Source organism: Sebastes umbrosus, chromosome 21 (assembly GCF_015220745.1).
Source record: "Sebastes umbrosus isolate fSebUmb1 chromosome 21, fSebUmb1.pri, whole genome shotgun sequence".
Classification (NCBI taxonomy): Eukaryota; Metazoa; Chordata; class Actinopteri; order Perciformes; family Sebastidae; genus Sebastes; species Sebastes umbrosus.
The window spans coordinates 20,229,664-20,255,111 of NC_051289.1; the positions used below are offsets into that span (position 1 = coordinate 20,229,664).

Below are 25,448 nucleotides of genomic sequence, written 5' to 3' on the forward strand. Positions count from 1 at the left end.
TATGAAGCAGATTGTATTGTGTCAGTGTGAACGTCTCTCTGGTGAAAAAAAACATGCAGCAAAGAGAAATACAAGAACACAAAGTACACCGCCAGTAAACAAACACACGCAGTAACGATTTTACAAGTCAATCCACCCAGTCTAATGAATGTTTTACCTAACATCTCCATAACAGTTTATGTGTTGCCACAGCTATGAACAAAAAGGGAACACCCACTTGAGTAATGTGAAACAGTTGAAGCCCCACCTATAGCAGACACTATTTAAAGTAGATATCATTCAACAAAGCATTGTGCTTTAATATGTTCATTGACAACCTCCCTGCAGACTGGAATGTGGCCTCAGGCTCCAAATCATGTTTGTCATGACAATACTCAGCATACCTTTTCACTTATGATGGCATGTAAACACTGCGATGGGAAACGATGCTGGTTAAGGCTGGATCATTTCACATCAAGCAGCAGCAAGAGTGTAACTTGTTGAGCAAAAACACAAATTTAAAAAGGTATATGTTCCATTTTTCACTGTTGGTGTTTGTAAACAATGCATTCAAGGGTGAATGAAGAGAGGGAGCGGTGTTAGTGAGAACATAGCGATAGAGAAATAAAACCTTATTTTCCGATTGTTTCATGGCGGTTGCATTCTAAAGCAAAACACACCCACACTTACGCACAACCCTGTGCGAAGGAGCCGTGTTGCTGGTTTTTGAATGAATGCGTGGAAGGACAGGCTGTCCTCTCTGCTCGGTGTGCGTGTCTTGGTCAAACTGACACAACGATAGCAGCACACAGCAGAGGAGAGACAGAGGAACAGGAGAAAAACTGAAGCACATAAAAACTCACAGCGATGTAACAAACACATTCTCATCAGAGCTAAAGGGGGACTTGCGCCTCGGTATCAGGAGGCAGCGGTATCTGACGACCTGAATGGGCTGCACACCCTACACGCTGTTATGCGCTGGGGGATACAACCCCACGTGGGGCCCAATGGCTCTTTGCTGACGGCCAGCAGCGTCCCGAGTAAAGCAAAATAATAAGAGAAGAGAAAATACAGGCAGATGGCAGGGTCATAAGTGATGATTGAGAGGGATTACTTTTTTATCAGTCTATACATTGTTTTTTTAGGAACATTTTGCATATTATACCTAACACATACATTAATCCAAAAACACAAGTTATTGTTGGATATATTACATTTATTTATAAAATAGATATATTAAGACTTTAGATTGCCACTGTGCAAATAAGAGCAAGCACTGTATAGAGCATATTATGTTTGACATCAAATGTTAATATACAGTATGATTATATTTCATCTCAGAATTAAAAAAAAAAATGTTTTTCAACAAAACTTTTAAATTTTTTCAATGCAACACTAACAAAATTAATCTGTTATGCTTACAACATTTATCAATTCATTTCAATCTTAAAACAGAAGAAAAACAGGTGATGAAATATCACATGATACCACATTTATCAACATTACCTTATTGTTAACTGGCAGGATGAAATGCAAACCTAAAGATAAAGCCTTATGTCAAAATGTTAACTTTACACAGTAGTTTGATCATTAAAACAACTACACAGATGTACATCCCTCACTGATGCCATGCAACTGTCCAAACTATAAATGTTAAACAACGCAGATTGCAGATATATACAGCATACTGTACATACATTCATTATAATCTTTAAATCTATGCTGATAATATCATGCTTACTCGTTTAATGTTTTTTTGACAGGACAGCAACCACCACTGTTGAAAAGGAAATCATGCAGGCAAAAAACTGTCCCTCCTGACATCACGTCTCCTCTGTGACAATGAGAGAACAGAGGAGGTCACTTTACGTAATAGATGTTAGCCCATCGTCCTTCCCGTAGATAATGAAGTTCAGAATCACATTGACTTGACAGAAGGGAGGATTTAAAGCAATTCTTCTGCTTTCACAACTCTGTCTCTTTTTCTTCGTCTTCATCTGTTTCCAAGTAATATTCATCATCTGTCGTCGTGTCTGAGCAGCTGTCTGTAGACTCCTCAAAGGTGCTAAGGCTGGATACATAACCTCTGGAGGGCAGAAGCCCTCTGGGGGACAGGCTGTCCACTTGCTGTGATGCTCCTGATGAGCTGGGAAAGGTGGGGGAGGAAGGGCTGGGAGGTTTGGACATGCGTCTGGACACTGGTGACAGGGGAGGTGTTGGAGGAGGGGTTGGAGGACCCTCTGTATCCCATGCAAAGTGACAAGTGTTCATGTTAGGGCTCCAAATGCGGGCTTGCTTTGAGGTTGTGGTAGTCACAGGTGGAGAAGCGGAGACTTCTGAGCTCCAATTTGCCAAGCGCCTTGTCAGTGACCGAGGAAGAGACCTCGATCTCATTTTACCAGGGTCACTGGGGAAATATGACATTAGACAGTCCTTACTGGGCTGGCAATCATATTCTGTGGTCCAATCAGGAGAAACAGACCACTGATCTAAGTCCTTGCCACTGCTTCCACATGTCAAGGATGATTCAAAGAGGTCACCCACACTCATGTGCCTGGATCCAATGGAGATGCGACCAGGCCCCGAAGGTCGACTGGACAGTACCGAACTCACAGAAAACGACCTCCCAGGCTCAATGCCATATTTTAAGTCTGCATAAGGGGATGTCAAGCATTCCTTGTCCTGTCCTGGACCTGCACTTGGAGGACCAGTGGATGCCCGGCTTCTTCTTGAGCACCCCAGGCTGATTCCCTCTACCGGCTCACATGGCGAGGAGCATTCTCTGCGACGGTGTAGCTTTGGGCTATAGAAGACACTGTCGTCTGTAACATCCGGTGAGGTAAATAGAGAGACGGGGGAAAGAGAGGAGAAGGGGGAGAAGGGGCTCCTGGGGCTGGATGCAGACTTCCTGAACTGAGTAGGATAATCAGCAGCGGGGTTAGGGCTCCCACCAGGACTGGTATCTCCACAAGAGAGGTACTGGTTTGTTGGTTTATAATCTGTCCTGTTGTCTTTGTAAAAGTCAAATTGTTGGGTTGTTGGGCTGCGGATTGTCAAATGAGGTTGGTTTTGAATTTCCATGTGTTCCACACAAGCATTCTGCTGTCCCCGGTCAGTTTCTGGAGTTGATTTGTCTGACCAAATGTAAAGTTCATCTCCTGCCATTGTGCTCCCAGCAGCTGAGGGTGGTATGAGAGTGTATCTGTTTTGTGTCCATCTAGTCGTATCCTCTGTTCTCTTTTCATTGTCCTTCAGCACCATCCCTTTCTCCTGCTCTTGCTTTTTGATACTCTCAACAGTGATATCACTGACATCACTTGATCCACTAACAGAAGGTGTTTGGGAGGCTCGCCTCCATTTCCATGGAAACGATGTATCATCCTCAGACCGTCTGGTGCTGAATGTTTGTCTCAGTCTGTTAAGAACCTGGTCCATTTTGTTATTAGTCTTGCCAGCCCTCTCGGAGTCTGACCTTGACAAACTGGGGTTTGGTGTGCTGACACTTTTCTTCAATGCAAACCGACTTCTCTTTGGGTTTTGTTCACTGTTGCTCTCCACTGAAAAAAATCTGCTTTTACCCAGTACACCCTCCTTCATTCTTCTGTTAGAGCTTTCACCAGTGCGCTGACTCTCTGTTGAGCTGCTACCACTGGAGCTCTGATCTGAATGACGACATGCTTCTCTTGCAGCTTCCTTACTCTGCACTCTGTGCGACTGTTGATTTAACTTGGTCTCCAGAGAAACCTGTGTGTTTGCAGTATGTTGCAAAGGTTTATGTGTGGTGTTCTTTGGGGCAGCTGTAGCTGTATCTACTTTAGGTTTAATACTGTAAACCAGTGTCTCAGTTACGCATTTTGAGGAGGAGTTCTGTGCCTCATGAAATCTGTTGTCGACAAGTAATACGTGATCATTCTGGCGATCTTGGCTGTTGTTCTTGCTGTGATTATTCTTGACTTGATCCGTTTCTGAAACCCCACACTTTGTACTTCCTTGGGTGGCAGTTTTGTTCTGGAAAGGCAAAGATAGGGGCTGGGGTAGGCTGATGGGTGACAGAGTGGGTTTGGACATGGGCAAGGTCATGGCTGCAACTTGATCAGTACATATGGAAAGATGTGGAGGATAGTTTGACTGAGACTGTTGGAAGAGGGGTGATCTAGGTATTATAGTCTTAGTTTCACCCTGCGTTGACCTGGTAGACATGAGAGTAGAATAAGGTGGGGAGCTATATCGAAGCTTATAACCACTTGAAAAGTCAGGAGGGAGGGAGAGAGGAGCAGAAGAACGGCACTGAACTGTGCCAGACTCCACTGATAGTGTCCTCTCCTGTCTGGGTGTGGTTAAGTCCCGTCTTCCCTGGTTAGAGATCATAGTGTCACTAGGTCTTTGCTTAGACCTCTCTCGCTCTCTGGATGCTAAATCAGCAGAGTCGGATGATAAAGATCGATACTTCCCTCCTTTCTCCACCTGTATGCCGGAGGTCTTAGGGCTAGGGAAGCATAGAGGAGATGTGTTTGTGGTTGGACTGCTTGATCTTAGAAAGGAAAAGATGGATGGAGCTTTGGCGCTCTGTGGGGACCTGGAGCTCGTTGGGACTTGAGATGGCTCTGGCTGCTCGACTGTGTTGGTCTCAGAATGCTTCAGATCCACTGAGTCCTCCCATGTTACTCGTCTCAATCTCTTTCCCTCCACGCGGGGGCGCAGTTTCTTTGGGTCGCTTTCTGGGCTGCTTGAGAATGATTTTCCCTCCTTAGGACTGGAAGTGTCTGAGTAGTTGGGGCTGGTAATGATAGGGGTTGCAGGGGGGGTTAAGATAGAGGAAACAGTGGTGGGAGAAGACGCAATGGCAGGAGCGATGGGAGGAGTAAGGAGGGATGGGCTTGGGGCAGTTGTAGCTGCACGATGGCTGCCAGCGGTAAAAGAATAGCTGGTGGAAGCAGTGGATACAGGACTGCAGTTTGTTTTAGAGGAAGCACTGACTGTGGGAATCAGGCTGGAAACAGTTTTAGGGTGGAAAGGCTTGTGAGCGGAAGCATAGCTTCTTTCAAAGCCAAGAGGTGTGGCATTGGCTGTGTTGGTGAATTTCGGTGTTTGGGAAGAAGAGCCAGTGTATGACGAAGCATGAATATTGGTCTGTGAAGCAACTGAATGAGAGTGGAGGGGGGAACTAATTTTAGTGTTTGGGCTTAGGGGGGACCAGAGGTAGTTTTAGAGGCAAGAGCTTGACTATTGTGAGTGTTGGTGGTAGCAAGAGAAATAGGTGGTTTGGTAAACCTTTGAGAGTCCTTGTTGTGTGAAGATGTGGGGGTGCTGTTGGTTTTGGATGTACAATGATTATTATTGTACTTGCTGCTGCTCTCAGTGGGTGTACTTGAGCTCTTGGGATTTAGCAATGTAGGTGGAAATTCAGTTACATTTGCTGTAAATGAACTATTATTTACATCATACCTGCTGAGATATTTAGGATGAGTCAGTGCTGTTTGCTCTGTAGCTCTGCTAATTTTAGAACTAGTCAAAACATCGGGCAAACTGTGAGGCTTTTGTGGTTCTCTGTTTAAATTGGAGGCATATTGCTGTTTGACAAGCCTGTCTGATTCATGGGCAGGTGAATCCTCAGCTTTTCTTTGTTTGAGGTTGTGAGTTCCTCCCTGTGTCTTCATAATAAGGTTCATATTACCTTTGCGAACTGACTCTGTGTTATTGTTGTCTCTGTTATTGGGGATTTGACTGATAAATCTTCTGTTGTCAGTTGGACTTGGAGAGGGAGAGGCCAAGTCTCTATTATCATTGCAGGGTGGAACTAAGGGTGTGTTTGATTTTTCTTTGATGTTCATTATATCATTGAGCGTTGGAGGGGAACTGCCTTCCTGGGTAACTTGTTTCCACCAGGAAGTGGATGTCAGGCTGGTCCTTCTAGGGAGGGAATCGTTTTTTTAGGAGAGGAAGCCGGTCATATGGGGAAAGTCTTGGAGAAGAGGCAGTGCTCTCTGTACTTTTGTCTGAGCCCCTGGAGTTCTCTTGCCTCTCTAGTGGTCCTCTAATTGGACATGCCTGTGTGGAACATGAAAGACTGGACTGGGTCCTATTCATTGTTTGAGGTTGTTGGGAAAATGGTCCATCTTCCACATCTTTGTTCATGGGTGAAGTTGAAAAGAAGCGTGTTTCAAATGTGTTCCTTTCTCTTAGATTGGAGGGCGATGGGGAAAGGATAGGCCCAGTGTCAGTTGTCCCATAAGAAATGGACGATGGAGAGAGGGGCTTTGACCTGTCTGGCCCATTATTATTGAGAAAGGTTTGAGAAAGGTGTGTTGCGAATAATTTTCCATCTCGATCATTTGGCGAACTGCTCAGGGGCGGAGGATTCATCTCAGAGAGGGTGGAGGCTGCATTAGAGTTCCTGCCATTTGAGTGAAATCTTCTTAAAGACAGAAGCAGACTGCTGGTTGTTGGTTTTGAGCTTAAAGATGACAGTCCTCCTTGATGACCAGTTTCCGGGTTCCTCCTTTGTTCATTTGGGTCAAGGGAGAGGGGAGACACGGGAGATGTGGGTACAGGGCTTACAGCACCTGCATCCATTTTTCTATTGTCCAACCTTCCAGAGTTTACATCCAAAGAGACAGTCTGAATCATTTTCCTTTTAGAGTCATAGTCCAAGCTTACAGGAACACTTTTAGTTGACCAGCCCACTGTATTACTCCTGGTACCCAGAAATGGCACCCTTAATTGGCCTTGCAATCCATCTGTCAATGACCTGTCCACTCTCTCCTGAAAGCGTTCATGCGAACGGTTTGGCGCAGTGTTTGTCACATCTTGTAAATTCCCCTGGGCTTCCGAATTGCCAGTTCCCTCAGGTCTTTTGGTCCGTCTTAGTCGGCCATTCCAGTGTGGGGCAAGAACTGTTACCACAGTGGAAGACAACATGGTTCTAGTAGGGTTGGATCTTTCCACAGGGTCAGTGTGTTTCTCAAGCTTTGTATGGTCTTTTATGTCTTCTTCTAACTCAACTGATCTAGTGCCAGTCCTTGGTTGTGGCCCACATGGAGGTATGTGCAAGCCATTACACACTTTTGATCTGTGAGTTATACTCAAGTCCCTGGTTGTGTCCAGTCTATTGCAAACTGTGATTACCTCTTCTTTCTTCTTGGCTGGAAATGGTATCCTTTCAGATAATGGATAGTCACTGGCTACCTTTATTGAGGTATCTGGTGGTGACGTTTGTCCATTAACCTGTTAAGAGAAAAATAATTACTGCAAGTGACCAGATATTGTACACTAATTTTTCTATTTTTGCCAAACATTTGAAATCTGCTATATAAATGTATGTTTTAAAAATAAATTTTCACATCTAACATTTCATATGCCCACATAATATCCCACACTAGATTGTTGTATTGTAACCACAGATCAGCTATGTCTAGGGGTATCATTAAAGCCTAACTCGTTTCATAAGCCAACTTCATATCATATCAATGCAAATAACTTACATGCTGAAGTAAAATGCATCCTGGCATTTTCAGTAAGTATGCAACAGTGTCCTGTTATGTGAATTGCAAATTGTAGGCTGGCAGAGGCCAGAGCTTTGCCAGGGCTTCTGTTCCCATGGTGTAGCTATTTAAGAGATTCAGGCCTTGACAAACGGGTTATTTTGAAAGACGTGCGATTTCCAAGGACATATGAAAGCAGACACACCCTGTCCCTTCTAACGCCTAAAATAATAATTAATCTGATGTTTTCAATAGCACGCAATGTCACTTGTTATGTTGTGATGTTTTCCCAAACAATAACTTCATGTGGATTTCAAAGGATTTCAGTGACTTTTAACTTGTTGTGTTAGAACTATTGATTGATTGGGAATATTTTGGATTAACAGGGACTGAAAGGTGCAATTTAACATTTGTTTTTAGATGTTATTCTACGATGCAATGATCCCAGCATGAGCCCTAAAACAATTATGAAGATTGTGGCAAGTTCTTACCTGACAGCAGCTGTTCTCAGTCTCAGCTGTCTGCGTTTCCGTTAAACTAGCAGAACAGGAGAGAGAAAAGACATGAAAACCATTACTCATACTAGGATTACATCTGACACTTAACTGTAGACTGGACATAATGTACAGTATGCAAAACATTTTACGGCTACCCTACACATGAACACTGAGTGGCTGTTGGATTCCCTTAAAAACAAATCTTGTGTGGAGATTTTCTGATTACATACTGTATTTGATGCACAAAAAAAGGTTACATGTTTTATTATTATAATCGCTTGACGTGTTATAAACATAAAAAATTAAGGCAGTAAGGAATAAATATGACAAAGCAGTTTATCATGTAGATGACAGGTGCTTTCATTCATCCTGTAAGGTACACGGTTGTATTTGTTTACAGGAAATACTTTCAGTGGTATGTAGTGGATATTTTACGTGTTTGAGACTCATAAATAAGCCTGAGGAAAGAATGCCTGTGTAAAACCTTGGCCTTCCTGTGTTGTAAATTGTGCAATGTTTGATATTCTGATTGGTGAAGTGATCTTGATTTGTTAGGTTAGGTTTCACACGGAAAGACTTCATTGGCATTGGGACCAACCAGCTAAGAACATTATGAACAAGATAATCAAAGTGTGAAAATAAACTGTTTCATAATTTTATTGCTGCTCTAATGAACTGTAAAAGCTAGCTAATAACATGTCTCAGCAATAAAACTTGAATAAATGGTAGGAGTATAATTTCTGCTTTAAAAAGATCACGTCATACGGGCACAGCCAGTCTTCCTGTGCTCTACAGTAATGTTTTTGTGTGAAACGTTTGAGGGATGAGACGTCTCACATTTCTCACAGCAATGCTGATCAACAGGATGGTTGGCATTCCTATCCTCTTTCCCTCTCACTTTACTAAGCAGTTTTCTCACCGTCACACCATGTGCAATAATGTCACGCCTCATAAGCATTTATAAAAGCACTTGCAAGGTATTTTCATGTTTGACATGATAGCACATGGATCATCCATGGGCGTGTTGTGTACAAGCGCAAGATCACACTCAGTGCAAGATGGCTATATAAGGTCATGTTGGATGGTATGAAAAGACTGTAGGTGGCTAGCAGACACTCAAAGGGGTGTGTTCTCTCTTGAACCAATGAAGCCAGTTGGATCAATGACCTCTATGATAAGACTATTGTAATCTCCGGCACACATTGCAGCGCACATAAGCATGCAAATATGCTCAAGGGAAAATGTGCAGCACATCCTTATACAAACCACAATGTCAAAAGCAATTATCAAGTCATATCAGATTATATCTTAAGAAAAAGTTAAATATTTCCCACAGAAACGGATTCAAACCTAAAGTGACCTCCAAATGTCTTGCATTGCCGACTTGAGGAAGTACTGTCTGTCACGCAAGCCACACGTAAATGATTTGCCATGAGGTAGGTCAGGAAGGTAAAGTAGGGCTTCCTGAAAGGGCGGTAAGAGCGACTTATCTTCCCATACCAAATACCAGGGCATGTAGTGTGAAGTTACAATGCAAACACATACGTACATACTGATAACTCAAACTCAGACAACCACACATTAATGCAATCATGTCCGACCTACTTCTGGGGGGTCACATAATATAGTGCACTTCCTTGTATATACAAGGTGCTGGCCCCTCCAGATAGCGTGTCACAATCTCAAGTATGCAGACACGGTTCAGTGACTGTTTGACTAAGTGTTAGAGAGGACTTGTGATTTCAGTGACTGTGAGCACAGACCTCAGAAACAGCTACTGGGACCAGTGGGCAACTCTGGGGTGTGAAAAGTGAAGCTTACTTCTCACTTGATTTATTACCTCTGTAAATATTGTAAACATGAGTTTATGGTCTCAATCGCTAGTTTCAAGTCTTCTTCAAAACAACATGATCATTTAGTAAATTATGGTCCCATTTAGTGTCAAATAGACCGTAAATCAGGGTATGCTTTAGGGCGTGGCTACCTTGTGATTGACAGGTCACTACCACAGCGTTGTCCAGTCCGGGAGTTGCCTGTGTTTTCCTCTTACAACTTTAACCCTGTCACAGTGTGTTTTCAGTTCATGAAAGTTAATTATAAGTAGGGTTGTCAATCAATTAAAATATTTAATCGCGATTAATTGCAAATGAATCACACATTTTGTTATCTGCTCAAAATGTACATTAAAAGGGAGATTTGTCAAGTATTTAATACTCTTATCAACATGGTAGTGGGCAAATATGCTGCTTTATGAAAAAGTAGGTATATATTTATTATTGGAAATCAATTAACAACACAAAACAATGACAACTACCCTCACAGGTACTGCATTTAGCATAAAAAATATGCTCAAATCATAACATGGCAAACTCAAACCAAACAGGCAAGAACAGCTGTCAGTCTGCTGACTTGACTATGACTTGCCCCAGAAAGTGGGCATGTCTGTAAAGGGGAGACTCGTGGGTACCCATAGAACCCATTTTCATTCACATATCTTGAGGTCAGAGGTCAAGGGACCCCTTTGAAAATGGCCATGCCAGTTTTTCCTCTCCAAAATTTAGTGCAAGTTTGGAGCATTATTTAGCCTCCTTCCTTAGGTTTTACTAGTTTCATATGATGTCAGTATCTTCACTCTAGCTTTAAAACTGAGCTCGCTACGACCTAAAAATCGCAAGTTGCGTTAATGCGTTAACTTTGACAGCCCTAATTATAACCTTTTTGGTCGCCTAAAAATGTCTTATTCAGCATTCGGTTGTATTTAGCTCCACCCTCTCTTGTCACTTCTGGTTGCAATGACCAAGATGGCAATGACCAAAACATTGCTCCGCACAGCTTAATATAAACACTCTGTGGTTGGGAAGGTTTAGGGAATGGCAAGACTCATTTAAGATAATAAGCAGCTGAATTTCATTAATACTTATCTCTGGGTAAATCTATTCCTTTACTTGCTTACCTGTGCTGACAGGAGTTTAAATTCTTCTTGAGCTGTGGCTTTTCAAAGCCTGGATTTCTGGAGAGTCTGAATAGGAGAGAGGAGGAGAATCTGGGTCCAATGGGCTTCTGGGTCTGGACCTTTGAATCACCACAATGAGCAGCCTCTTCTTCTCTTAGTCTGTCCGACCTTAATATTAGTGCTGTAAGAGATACAGGATAGGGGATTAGGTTCTGGTCACTGCTGTAAATTCAAAGGCTAAATGGATTACCAAAGTGTACAGACATCTCACTTCTTCCTGTAAGTTAAATGTTACGCATTTGTCACCTTTGTGTGTTTCTTCCTGTCTGACGGCTGATGGGTGACGCTGCTGCTCAGTTGGGGTTTCATCACGATGATGATTCTCCTGCTTGAACCTTTCACCGAATGATTCATCCTGTTCTCTAAAAAAAACAAAAAACACCCACATCAAATTAGTGTCCTTCTAGTCCCAAACAGGGTTGAAATTATCATTTCTATTATGCTGAATATTTTAATCATTAATCATTTTGTATATAACATGTCAGAAAATGGTGAAAAATATATTGCTATAGCCCAAGGTTTCAGAAAATTGAAAGTAATGCTAAAGGTTCATCGAAGGGAAAATCAAATAGCTGAGCTTCCCTCATCTTATCGGCTTTACAGTGCTGGACTGATAAGCAGTAGTTATATAACAATTCCACTCCGCTCACTCCACACTTTCTCTTACAACCAGAGCTAACACTCCCACTCACACAGTCACTAAAACATGCGCATGCACATTTTACTGCTGCAACCCAACGCTGAACCCACGCTACTGTGCCAACTGCTGAGCACGACGATGACACTAGAACAAAGATGAGGCGGAAACCTAAATTAATGTTCATGTCACTGCAACCTTTGTACTTCAAACGCAACAAATTAAATGACAGTAATCTGTCTGTCACAGTACATTCCAGGATCCCTTTCGCTCTCTTTTAAATCAGGGTGGGAAATTAACGCCGGCCACCAGCCAAATGCTGGTAAAATATGCAAGTGCTGTGTAACAGCAAGTGGATTTGCTTCACTTACCAGCCACAGAGGCAGGTTGTCACAAAGGTTAATTTCCAACACTGAATCTTATTCGGCAGTTTACTGCATAAGAGTCTTTATGTAACCTGTGGTGCTTCGCGTGATCACAAAGTGAAGCATTTTGATTCGTCTTTCTTTATGACAAGAACCATCTCCACCTTGCCTTCAGGGGCGACTCATTGGCCTCATTAGAGATTAATCTCTCTGGCTATTGTAAAAGCCTGACATGACATGACATGACATGAAAGAGGAGCAGGGAGAGATGTGAGGAGGGAGGGAGGAGGATCCTCAGTGCCAAAGCCAACATGCCTTCCATGTGGATGGTACAGTGTGTTTTGAATCCTACCTTTCCCTGAGGCAACAGAAGAAATCACATCACGCTAATACTAGTGCTTATAAACCTAAAGGTAACCATGTTTGGATAGTTGAAGTAGCAAGTGATGATGGAGGCATACGAGGAGCTGTTGTTTAGACAGCATTCCCACACACTGAAGCAGCATAGTTTATGCTATAGTGATCGCTATCAGGGCTTTTTAAATAGCTTTCATATTATCCAAATCATTTGCACCAACAGCTCCATTGTCACGTGTTCCTAGGGCCTTCTATCATGATATAGGGCATTTCATATCTCTATAATGATATATATATCTATATCTATATCTATATAGATATAGATATCATGATTTGGCATTGTTTTCTGTTAATTCATTAAATAAATCAATTCAACTTGACAAATGAAAAGTACTGAGTATTTTCTCCTTTTAAGAACAGTTTTAAGTGAAATTATAGAGAAAAAAAGAAATAAATAAAGACCTAGCATATATCACAAAAGAAACAATATAGATACATATAAACAATATATCTTTTATATATCGTTTTGATGATATATATATCGTCATATTGCCCAGCCCTATGTGTTCCCTTCTTGTTTTGTCCACCTGAGCTCAATGGTACAGAGTGTCTGTAATAGATGTGAAGGCATTCATGGAGCTGTTAGACAGTAAGGCTGCAACTTAACGATTATTTTCATTATCGTTGAATCTGTGGATTAATCTGTTAATAGTTAAGATTAATGGCTCAGTCTATAAAAAAGTGAGAAAAAAGTGAAAAATGCCCATCACAATTCTCTAGAGCAGTGGTTCCCAACCTTTTTTCTCAAGGGACCCTTTTCTATCATTGAGTAAACTAACGACCCCTCACTAAGTGACATATTTTATGGATATTTCATATTATATTCAATGCATAACAATAACAGTACAAAACAACTGTTAAACGGTACAATAACCCAATTAGTGAATGCAATAACTGCAGGAAGTTTGTGTAAAACTAGCGATTTGGATGAATCTTGAGCAGATTATTATTATGAATATTGCATCAGAGATGAGTTTTCCTGTTATCCTTAGAAACGTTTAATACAATTCTTTGTCAGTATTATGTATTTTTTAAATTGTTAACATCCATAACTACTTAATAGGCTTCTTTCTTGACAAATTCAATGTCTTCTTCTCCCTCACACTTGGCCATTTTCCATTAGCTTTTTGGTTGTTTTAACTGTGTAGATTTGTAATTTTTAAGTTTAAAAATATCAATTTAATTTAGTTTTCTTCACAGAAATGAATGAAATGCTGAGATATAGGCCAACTGCATATTTAAAAAAAAAAGTTTTCTTACACCCCTTAAAATCAAGAAGGCCTATCTATATCAGTGCACATATCTGTGCTAGATCTGTGGTTGCAGGTGTGAATACATACAAGACATATTGATCCAAAACAACGGTTTAGAGTAAATGTATACTTAGGCACTGGGAATTTTCATTATTTCTTGAGAGTGTATACACTCAAAAATAAATCCATGGATTGAGAAAATAATCAGCAGGCTAATTGATATTGAAAAAATCTGTTAGTTGCAGCCTTACTTTTAGATATCCTTTTAGGAGTTTTCTGTTAGTTTGCGTAACATTTTTTCCATAAGTTGGCGTTACAAATGACTCTACTGGTCAGTGTGACCAATATACTAGAAGTCAGCATAACACCAATTTGTAATTCTATTTGAGTGGTGATTTTCATCCTAAACATAAATATGTGAATATGTTTTTAGATATTTTTTAAGGCTGCATCTGAGGACTATTCTCAGCATCGATCATTCTGCTGATTATTTTTCTAGATTAATCCATTAATCGTTTGGCCTATAAAATACCAGAAAATTAAAAAGACGAAGCAACACAGCAAATATTTTTACTTTAGAGAAACTGGAACCAGTGACATTTGGCTTTTCTTTGCTTAAATAATCATTTCAACTCTATTTGTTTTGTTTGTTTTTTTTGTTTTTTTTATTTAGCTGAGCTACTCATCAAGTTTTGCAGGTACCTCTAGTAACTGCCAAAGAAACTTCTGCAGCAACAGTATTACCATCTGGCAACAACAGTATTACCATCTGGCAATCACCAAAAGAGTTGATCAGTATCAGTATTAACGATTTAAGTCATTCTCTAGCTCCAGCTACACAAGTGTGATGATTTTCTGCTTTTCTATATCATTGTAAATTTGTCTTTGAGTTTCAGATCGTGAGTCAGTCAAGCAAAAAAATTCCAGATGCCAGCTTGGGCTCTGGGAAATTTCAGTTGTCATTTTCCTCTATTTTTTTTAGCATTTTATACACACAACGATTACTGGAAAAACACAATTTCCAGATGAATTGATAAAGAAAATAATTGTTGGTTGCAGCCCTACTTTAGAGGACTAGTTTTTCCAAATGTGTTTTGGTGAAAGGACAATATGATTTAGTATGGATTTAATTTTTTAAAAGTCATTTCAAAAAGCTTTTGACCTCTAATCCTGTGTTGAGGAAACACAAACAAACTGTAACCTCCAGTCAATGTTGCAGCCGTGTGGCGTGCCGTGCGTGTTATCTGGACTGTGGGAATTGAAGTTTGTTTTGATGGTTAGCGAGCTGATGAATAATTGCTATCTTTGTAATGCCTGGCTCTTTGGGCTGCACCATTAGGCCCGGTGTGTCTCATACACAAGTATGTTGGTGTATTCTTCACTCGAGGTCAGCCTCGCTGTGGGTGGGTGTGCCCATTTCTGCCAACTAACACTTACATAACCGCATGGATCCAGCCTGAGCTGAAGTGTGGGTGTGTGCTCAACGCTGGCAAATGCATGTTAGGTTTCCAACAACCACAAATGATTTACACCCGAAACTTCTTTCTAAGACTCATCCGAAGACAACTTAATGACTTCTCAGTGACTTCAAGAGTGGTAACAAAAGGTGGCCAGGACAACGTGAGACTTGTTCTGTTTGCGGCCACACCTGTCTTGTCAGACGTCCAAGGGAGATGTTTATTTATCGAGCCTATAGATGGGTATGTACAGTAGATAGGTTTAGAGGGTATTAGCAGGAGGATGTGCAGAGAATCAACAGAGGTAGGGCTCTGGACATGCACAGGCAGCAGCATTGGGTATCCATAGTAACCACATTAATCTGCAGGCCTGGATGTGCATGTATGAGCTCGCCTACTAAACCACTGAAACAAAACTAAAATACATCAACCTGATGATACTGGTTTACAGTACTGTATCTGGATTACAGTGTTAGTTTAGTGTGTGTAAACACCCATACCCAGCCAACGTGGTTATGTGGGCCCCACATGGGTTATGCTGGGGGTACCTGGGTACAAAGTGGGTATGGGCCCAAAATGGGCATCTTATCTGGGGCCCACTTGGATCAACTAAGTTGGTCCCAAATTGGTTCCCCATGTGGGCTACCCGTGTGGGTCCTAGTTCGGTCACTAATGGGAAATTAGTGCATGGGGCCAACATGGAAACTGTGGACAAACCCACTTACAACCCATATTTCAGCCGATGGAGTCCCCATGTAGTACCCACATAGAACTTAAACCTGGGACCAGGGTGGGTCTTGGGTATGTTGCCCAGTTGGGGCCCACATAACACCCATTGTTATCCTGCATGGAATCCATGTGGGCAATTGACATTGGGCAATTATGGAACCCACGAACAATCCCATATAGGGTCCATTTTTCAGCCCATTTACTACCCACATGGGCCCCACATACAGATGTTGGCTGGGTACAAAGGCAGGCTCAGGTAGGCATGATAGGTATAAAACATAACAAATTAATATACAAAATAGCAACAATATGCTACTTAGTCCAAAAACCTACGTTCAGAATCTGCTTGGCTATTTCCTATATTCAATATCTGGAAGTTAACTGGAGCCCAGATGCGTCACTTTAAAAAAAAAAAAGAATGTCAAACCAAACCTCTTTTAAAAATCAGTCAATTTGTGTAAACCAACACCAAGGAGAATACAAGTTCAACACGAATCGTTAGCAGCTACTTTTCATCTTACAGGAGCCCTATATTATCCAAAATATAAAACATATACATACATATACAAATAAAACTTATTTCTGTCCAAATTCTACTTTCTCCACACGTCATTCCCGCCTCCTCCTCCTGCTGTCAAACACAGCGAGGTGGGCAAACATGTATAAAAACGTTAAATTAATGGAAAGGATTAAAGCCGAATTAACTCAAAATAGCTCATGAATCGTGAGACGTTTTCGTTTTTACTGTGAGAGACGTATATATTTCCCGACACGCGTTTAACATTAAACATACAGATTTATACACGGAGTCTGGCGTGGGGGTTTCTCTCTCTTCAAGGAGGAACAACTCGCGGTTAAAAAGTCTCAAACAAGCAAACGGAGACACAAAAAAGTGCGTAGAAACATTTGACAGGTCAACAAGAAGCAGAATAAATACAAGATAGTTATAAACTCGTTGTTAAAATGCGATTTAAAGACATTTTGTCCACGTACCGTGCAGCAGTAGTAGTCCGTGTAGCTGGTGCTGTGCTGTGCAGAGGCGTCTCTGTCTCTCCTCCTACAACTCTGAGCTCCAACTCTCCTGCGTCACTTGTTGACATCCTATTTTAACCGGTTCAGTTAGCCAGTAAGATATTCAGGCTGACAGTGACAGCACAACAATGCATCTTCAAAAATGTGGTGTGGAATTTACTGCGACTGACCTGCGAACACGCAGCTTATGTCAATGTCACTGTGTGGAGGTGAAAGTTCAACACCTGCTGGCAGCCAGGTGAGCTGAACAATGTGCCACCTGGTCATTAAACTGCAGGCTGCTGGCTGCGTCCCCTTCCAAATATGTTACCCACCTCGGTCAGTTCCTTCTCAGGACACTTTAGCTGTTTGGTACTGAGTGCCATTCTGCATTGGCCAGTACAAATAGTGGTGATAAAGAAAAACTCCCAAAGCTTTTATCAAATAGCTAATTTCCCCAAATTATAATCAGACATATTCCTGTTTTGGCAGATTTTTTTTGTGCAAAACCTTAAACCCAAAACCTTTTTGTGCAAAAACCTTTGTAACTTCTTACACGTATAAATCAACGAAAAAATGTGTGGTATTTATTGCGACTGACCTGCGAACACGCAGTTTATGTCAAAGTTCAACACCTCCTGGCAGGCAGGTGAGAGGAACAGCGTGCCACCATGTAATTATACTGCTGGCTGCGTCCCCTTCAAGATATGTTCCCCCTAGGTCATTTCCTTCTCAGGACACTTCAGCTCAGGGGTCAGCAACCTGCAGCTCCGGAGCCACATGCGGCTCTTTAGCTCCTCTCCAGTGGTTCCCTGTGGATTTATAAAAATGGAAATGAATAACTGTTTTTTGTTTACATTTTCATTTTTATTTATCATTGTTGTAGGTCTATGGTATGACAGAGTATTAGGGCCTCATTGAGGAAAACAAATAAATCTGAGATTTCGAGAATAAAGTCATAATATTACGAGAATAAAGTCATAGGTTTACGAGAAAAAAGTCGTAATATTATGAGAATAAAGTCACAAGTTTATGAGAAAAAAGTCATAGTATTATGAAAATAAAGTCATAGGTTTACGAGAAGAAAAAGTCATAATATTACGAGAATAAAGTCGTAATATTACGAGAATAAAGTCATAGGTTTACGAGAAAAAAGTCATAATATTCTGAGAATAAAGTCATAATATAACGAGAATAAAGTCGTAATATTACGAGAATAAAGTCATAGGTTTACGAGAAAAAAGTCATAATATTCTGAGAAAAAAGTCATAATATTCTGAGAATAAAGTCATAATATAACGAGAATAAAGTCATAGGTTTATGAGAAAAAAAGTCGTAATATTATGATAATAAAGTCACAAGTTTCCGAGAAAAAAGTCGTAGTATTATGAGAATAAAGTCATAATATTATAAAGTAGTAATTTTAAGTGCTATTTTCTTTTTTTCTCGTAAAGTTATGACTTTATTCTCATAGTATTATGACTTTTTTCTCGTAATAATAATACCTTTTTTTCTCATAAAGTTATGACTTTATTCTGGAAATCTCAGATTGTTTTTCCCTCAATGTGGCTCTAATACTCCGTAGTACATTTTCTCTTTGGCCCTCACTGCATTAGACTTATATACTATATACTTAGACTATAAACTGTGTTACCTTCATCACAATGCTCAAATGTTTTGCGGCTCCAGACAGATTTCTTTTATTTTTTTTTTCTGCCTAAAATGTCTCTTTTGATAGTAAAGGTTGCTGACCCCTGCTTTAGCTGCTTGGTACTGAGTGCCATTCTGCATTGGCCAATACAAATACACTGTGGTGATTAGAAAAAAACTCCCAAAGCTTTTATCAAAGACCTAATTTCCCCAAATTATACTCAGACATGTTCCTGTTTTTGCAGATTTCTTTTGAGTGCAAAACCTTAATTATAAACTCTTCCATAAATCACACAATGCACATGTGCTAATTCAGAAGATTCAAGTCATAATGACATACATATATCAGCTAGGCATCACACACCTATCCTAACCTCAAAACAAATTAAATGAAATGTGGCCTCAAGCGCATTCATGGTATTTGGAACAATAGATTCCAACAATTCCTCAGACATCAACCCCGTAATCAGTAGTTCGCGAATGCATGAGATTTATTGGATTGGCTTTTGTTCTGGGTGCCATCTAAAGGCAATGTGGGGTTGTGGGAACATGTTTAACCTACTTTTACAGACCCATATTTGTTAGTGCTTATATCTTTGATAAGTGGTGCATAATTCCAGGGAAGTCAGTTGGAGTTTTGGTTCATCAGAATTGAGACTACACCATAATAGTTTTATCTTTTGCTTTATAAAACATGATGACATGAAGATGATTTGTCATCCGTCAGACCTCCACCACCTGCCAGAAACTCTCTCTATACAGCTTTGGTTTTTAAGCAGGAGGAACAGCGCCCTCTTCCTGTTCTGACTGTTGCTTTCATTTCTGCTGGCATAAAGAAGGAATTTAACCTACCTGCAAGCATCTGGAAGTGTTGTTCGTGCTAAAATCAAGGTGAAAATACTACATAATCATATATAGGTCTCAAGGTCATATAGGTTTTGGACATCAAATAACTGAACAGGGCAGTCAGGGGGAATCAGAGCTGAAGGAGGAACGTTTACTGTACATGCCCTCTAGTGTTAACAGGTGTCTTAATAAACTGGATGGAAATGTAGGCTACTGTATATAGTAGTTTACTGTACAAAAACAACAACATGGCTACAGGGCAAATAAACAATAAAATAAACTGTGAATTTATAACCTTAATAATCCAAATTTACCAAATTAGCTGCCATATATTGATCCACTTAGATGATACAAAGGTTGGAAGTTTCGGTAACAAATAACATCAGATGCAGGGATTTTTCTAAACAGTTTAAAGATCAGGTTCACATTTTTTTCTGCCTTATGGTACGTGTCCACAGGATCTGTCCTTTCCACGCTTCCCATTTATTGTCTATGTAAGCAGCAGTGCAATGCATTCTGGTAGCGTGGCGACGCGATTCTGAGCGTCACGACGGCCGTTCCTCATTTGCATAAAGTTGAGGTCCAGTCTACTTAATGCAAATCACAGGCGTCTGACGCGACTCACTGCCTCTCGAAACTCCTAAGAATCTCTCAAAATAAACGTTGTCGATCCAAAATAAAGACACATTTCGGTGAACAATTTTTGTGAAATAAGAGAAAAATGTTTCCAAATGAGCCGCCATGTTGTTTCCGGGTTGAAAGCTGGGAGCAGCAGCCCACGGAGGGAAAGCGTTCTTCCAATCAGGTGCCGAGTGTGTTGTGTCTAGTGGCAACCAACGAAGCGTCCAATGCTGGGAAGCGGACACGTACCATGACACACTCATGGGGCTTTGGCAGTCTTGAGTATTTTCCAAAGTCTTTTTCAGTAAACAGTCCCCTCTTTGTGTTTCCTTGTTGAGCTGCAGTGGAAGGATATTAACACAAAGAGGGAATTCTGCACTGAAGAGACTGTAACTGTGGAAGATATCTACTTGATATGTCAAACCCTGGGTTCACTATAGGCCACGAAGCACCGCGCTATGTTAATTACACTAGAAGCAGATTTCTCCACGCCAGTCAACAAGTGATTCTGCTCCTCTGCTGTTTAGAGCTCATTCTCTCTCTCTGTCTCTGTGTGTCTACTCCTCTCTCTCTCGCTCTCTGTTTAGACACAACTGACAAATATGTGGATTAAGTACATAATTTAAAACCCACCATCACAAACAGCAGTGTCACAAGGCTATTTCTAAGAAATATAGTGGATGGATTTTGAAACGTGACTGGGAATGGGATCAGAGGAATTAAAACGGCAGGGAGAACAGCAGGGAGAGAGGGGAGGGAGGTCAAAGGTGTTCGTGGGATGCATATTTAATCATCTTATCAGAATCAGATCATTTATCATTTAGCCTATAGTTTATAGTAGATTATCAGTGTGTTATCCTGCCAGATTCGCTAACGGCACGTGGAGTAAATAGTCACATCCTGCTGTACTGAATCCAGGCAGACTGAGCTGGTCTGTTGTTTTATCGAGCTGCAATTTAAAAGGGAAACCAGAGGAGGTCAGTGTTGTTTTACAGAAGAAAAGAACTGCAACCAACAGCGGTTCAGTGATTCAGCCTGACAGATTAATTTTAATCCAGATGATCATAGATCATAATTACATCATAATTATATCACAATTATTACGTTTTTATGTTTAATATAGTATAATTTACAATTTAATGTAGTATAATTTACAATTTAATGTAGTATAATTTACAATAGGCAAAAATAAAATAAATAGTGGTGAATAAAATAAATAAAATGTAGTTGTGTAAGCATGTGTTCAGATGTCTGTTATAATAATAATAATGGTAATAATAATAATGATAATAATAATAGTAATAATAATAATGATAATAATAATAATAATAATAATAATATAAAAGACAGAATAATTTACAATGAAATGGTTATAGGTAAAATAATAATAATACAAAATAAAATAAAAAAATTAGTTGTTAATGCATGTGTTCAGATGTCTGTTATAATAATAATAATAATAAAAATAATAATAATAATAATAATAATAAAACATAAAATATAAAAAATAGTTGTGTATGCATGTGTTCAGATAATAACAATAATAATATAAAAGACAGAATAATTTACAATGAAATGGTTATAGGTAAAATAATAATAATAAAAAATAATAATAAAAAATAAAATAAAAAAATTAGTTGTTAATGCATGTGTTCAGATGTCTGTTATAATAATAATAATAATAAAAATAATAATAATAATAAAAATAATAATAATAATAATAATAATAATAATAATAATAATAATAATAATAATAATAATATTAGCTTGAGTCTCGTTGGATCTTCTGCATTTATCCACTATAGTCTCACATTTAAATTTCTCCAATCCACTCTGAGGATGAGAGGGAGTCAATGTGCGCAGTTACTCAGTAAACATAATCCAGTGTCAGTGTTTCGGAGGAACCCTCTCATCCTCCTCCTCTCCTCTCCTCCTCCTCCTCCTCTCCTCCCACAGAGGATGCAGGACAGCGTGGAGTGGTCCTGAGCTCTGACTCCTGACTGACTGACTGACTGACTGCACAGTACAAGTGATCATCACGAGGAGGACAGTCAGAAATCACTCTCTGTGATCAGATTGATTTTTCCCCTCCACCTCCATCCAAATCCTTCCCTTCGTTAATTTCCACCCTTGACTCGCGCGACAGCATGCCGGAGCTCGGACTTGCACATTTGGGATGATTTCTTCCACAATGGTTCGCTTCAAAGGTGCATTTGCACGGAGCTGCAGTTGAGGTTTTCATCCAAAGTCTGGACTGGATTCTCACAGCGTGATGGATACAAATGCTTTAGCAGTACTGAAACTTTTTGTTGTTGGGATTTTGGGTGAGTAGGATTGATTTTTCTTTCATTTTTGCAAAATCACATGTATATACCTGGATTGTGTGCAGGTAGAAATGTCATGAGCAGTTATTCCCACTATAGCAGTAAATCAATGCTCCTTTATAAGTGCTCTACTGTACATTGCTTCTATAGATCACATTATGTGTCCCTCAGCACTGCCTCAGTGTGTCAGGTTGCAAAGTGCACACACCAAGGATTGCTATGAAGTATCAGGAACATGAATCACATCTCACATCTCACATGCACTGAATGGGGAATATATAGTATACTGCAACTTGTCATCATGCCCCAGTGGACAGACCTGACCTATATCGTGGCCAATGGGAATTTCTGGATCTGGCTCATTAGCTGGTGCTGCAAGGATGAAATCATGTATGAAATTAGATTTCATGTGTGTGTGACTGGTGAATCCACTCACTCACTCACTCATGATTAAGATGTTTGTGTTGATGCCCTGGGGATGTATTGTGTCCTGCTTCCATATTGACGCCACAGAGTGATGCTGGGCGTTGATTAAGATGAGTCAAAGCGTGAATCTAGATAATCTGCTGTTGTTATCCTAAACCATGTTATGTGCTGTAGTAGTAGTAGCAGAGTATATAGAGGCAGTACTAGGCCCATATGACTCAGTGGTGGTGAAGAGGAGTTTCAGATATTGAGCTGATGTGCAGCTCAGTCAGTGACTCGCTCCAGGAGCTGGTTAAATAGGGCTGAGTGCTCTTAGTGAGCAGTCGTTGAGTTGATATTTGGTCTCGGCGCCACCTGGTCTGACGCTGATAGAAGTTACCTGACTTCTTCCCGCGAAGTGGACACATGAGCCAGGCGATGTAATTTCAAGGTCTGTGGTTCAGAAGGACTTCAAACTCTAGAGGAGTGTTGCTGTTTTCCTCCGGAGCGGTAAACCTAAACGTGGATAAATAAGGAAAGCATGGATGCAACACACTTTAGGATGTATTTTTGCAATTTAAACCTTTTCCAATCCACCCCTCTTTACCATATATACGTTTTTGTCTTGTTTAGGAGGATCCAGGGAATATTTAGGGGGAGATAGCAGGTCAACTCTAGAGGTCACTCAGCACTGTGTGTCAAGTTGTTCTAGTCAAAAATCAGAAATAAGAATTAATAAATTGAACAAAATAAATTCTGAAAGTGTATAAAGGTTTAGAACGTTATGATGGAGGTATATGATGGTGATCTCCATGCTCTATTATGTCTCATAAGTTGTTGCAGCAATTTTTGGGGTTGATACCATTCGTTACACAGTTTTGGTGCTGAATTCAACCATTTTTTACCACTTGAGAATTGATAAAAATGATCAATTATCCCTACAAAATACCACATTAAGACACCAAGACATTGAGGAACACCATAGAAAAATCCATGCTGTGATTTGGGATCAAAAACTCTTGACATTTGGAGATTTTTGCCAAGAATTGCATTTTTCGGCGACTGGATGGCAAGCACTTTGGTTCCAGAAACTACTCAGAAACCCCCTTATTGTCAGTATACCTAGGAAAGCCATCCATCCCCTGAATGCTCTAGGTCTGTAGTTTGTGGCTGTAAAGTTTCATGAGGCTGTGATTATCCTAGAGGTCACCACAGGTCATTTTATACAATGAGGTCAAGTTTAAAAAAAGATTGGTCTCAATTTATGAAATGGCATTATCACATGACTACAATTTGGCTCATTGGATCTCATTGAGTCTCAGCTTTAGAGTGATACACAATTTATGTAATTCCAAGACTGTTTAGACACCCCAGTATGCAGAAATATTCAAACACACCATTTTAGAATAGGCGAATATAACACATTTATACTGCATTCAAAAAACGTTGTGGTTTCTGTGTGTGCTGACTTGACTATGACTTGTCCCAAACTGCATGTGATTATCATAAAGTGGCCATGTCTGTAAAGGGGAGACTCGTGGGTACCCATAGAACTCATTTTCACTCACATATCTTGAGGTCAGAGGTCAAGGGACCCCTTTGGAAATCGCCATGCCATTTTTTCCGCGCCAAAATTTAGCCTATAACCACATTATTTATCCTCCTTCCCGACAGGTTAGCATGACATGGTTGGTACCTAATGAATTCCTTTGGGTTTATAGTTTCATTTGATACCAGTATCTCCACTCTCACTCAGCTCTAACACTGAGCCTCTGAAAGTCAGTAAAGTTGGCCGAGGGCGCCGGCGCCCTCAAGGAGTAGGATGTGGTCCATGTCAAGCCAAGACCTTCAGCCTGGACTCCCCTGGAAATCTGCCATGTAACAGCTGTGGCCCTGCAGCACTGTACAGCCGAGCAGAAAACTAGTTTAGATTGTGACTTAAAGCGTGCTTTATGCTCGGTGTAATGGAAAGCAGGAGAGAGAAAAAAAAGTTTATGTATGTGTGATCAAACTGACTCATCTATGTTTTGAGAGTACAAAAATGACCAGTTTCACTGCAGCTGCTGCTGTTATCAAAGCAGTGAGAGGTTAATATTTCCAAGCTGTAAAGACATGCAGCGGTGGATTCCTAACAGCTCTCGTGTAGACTAATGAGTTTCCCATCAGCATCCCCATTGGAGAGAAGAAAGGTGGAGACCAGATGCAGTGCGTTCAATGAGAATCAGATCATTCTGATTGCTTTCGGTTTAAGGCCAGTGTCCTCGATGCAGCAGTGTAAGGTCCCCATCTGCAACACAGGAAAAAAAAGAGCGATTCCCACTGACTGCAGAGCATCTGCTTAGCCCCATAAACAGCTATTCATACGTTCTCACAGCAAGAGGAAAAGGCCTTGGGGTTCTTCTGTTCCATTGACATCTGCAAAAGAAAAAACATTGTTGTGAATTCTTTTAGTATAATGTCTATTCATAGACCCTTGGTGAGTTGTCATGTGCATTGAGCTCAATTCAACGCATGTGGCCGTCTGATGCCCATATGCTGGTCTTTTTCTTTTACACATGGATGTCGTTATACACGGCGATGTTTATCACCTGCACATTCCAGGAATGAAATGCTTTCAAGTTTAGTAATTAAGGTAAATAATTTGTTAAAGGACCAGTGTGGAACAATAAGGGGATCTATCGGCAGAAATGCAATATAATATACACCGATCAGCCGTAACATTATGACCACCTGCCTATTATTGAGTAGATCCCCCTTTTTGCC

The 25,448-nt window shown here is 40.4% G+C and overlaps 2 protein-coding genes across 4 annotated transcripts in view; one reads left to right on the forward strand and one right to left on the reverse strand.

Moving 5' to 3' along the window:
- Positions 1 to 1,073: 1,073 nt before the first annotated feature.
- On the reverse strand, positions 1,074 to 24,211 carry zmp:0000000991 (flocculation protein FLO11). Of its 3 annotated transcripts, none has more exons than XM_037756601.1 (5): positions 16,822 to 17,070; positions 11,217 to 11,332; positions 10,911 to 11,091; positions 7,952 to 7,997; positions 1,074 to 7,203 (listed from the first exon to the last, which is right to left on the reverse strand). In XM_037756601.1, exons 1-5 carry the CDS (start codon positions 16,926 to 16,928, stop codon positions 5,890 to 5,892), a joined length of 1,764 nt encoding a protein of 587 aa, XP_037612529.1. In that variant the 5' UTR covers positions 16,929 to 17,070; the 3' UTR covers positions 1,074 to 5,889. The 3 variants fall into 3 exon arrangements, with proteins under 3 accessions (XP_037612529.1, XP_037612528.1, XP_037612530.1); XM_037756600.1 differs by having other exon boundaries at positions 1,175 to 7,203; positions 16,822 to 17,011; XM_037756602.1 differs by lacking the exons at positions 7,952 to 7,997; positions 10,911 to 11,091; positions 11,217 to 11,332; positions 16,822 to 17,070 and adding exons at positions 10,272 to 10,361; positions 24,142 to 24,211 and having other exon boundaries at positions 1,175 to 7,203.
- The window catches only part of LOC119480418 (receptor activity-modifying protein 3-like), a 36,048-nt gene continuing 32,480 nt past the window's right edge, over positions 21,881 to 25,448 (forward strand). The window contains exon 1 of the mRNA XM_037756603.1: positions 21,881 to 22,280. Coding sequence (XP_037612531.1) covers positions 22,229 to 22,280 — 52 coding nt within the window. The 5' untranslated portion in view covers positions 21,881 to 22,228. The remainder of the gene's footprint in view (positions 22,281 to 25,448) is intronic.

Bases quoted from the DNA above. Each gene is read 5' to 3' on its own strand.
- zmp:0000000991 (XM_037756600.1), bottom strand. From the start codon at position 4,347: ATGATCTCTAACCAGGGAAGACGGGACTTAACCACACCCAGACAGGAG.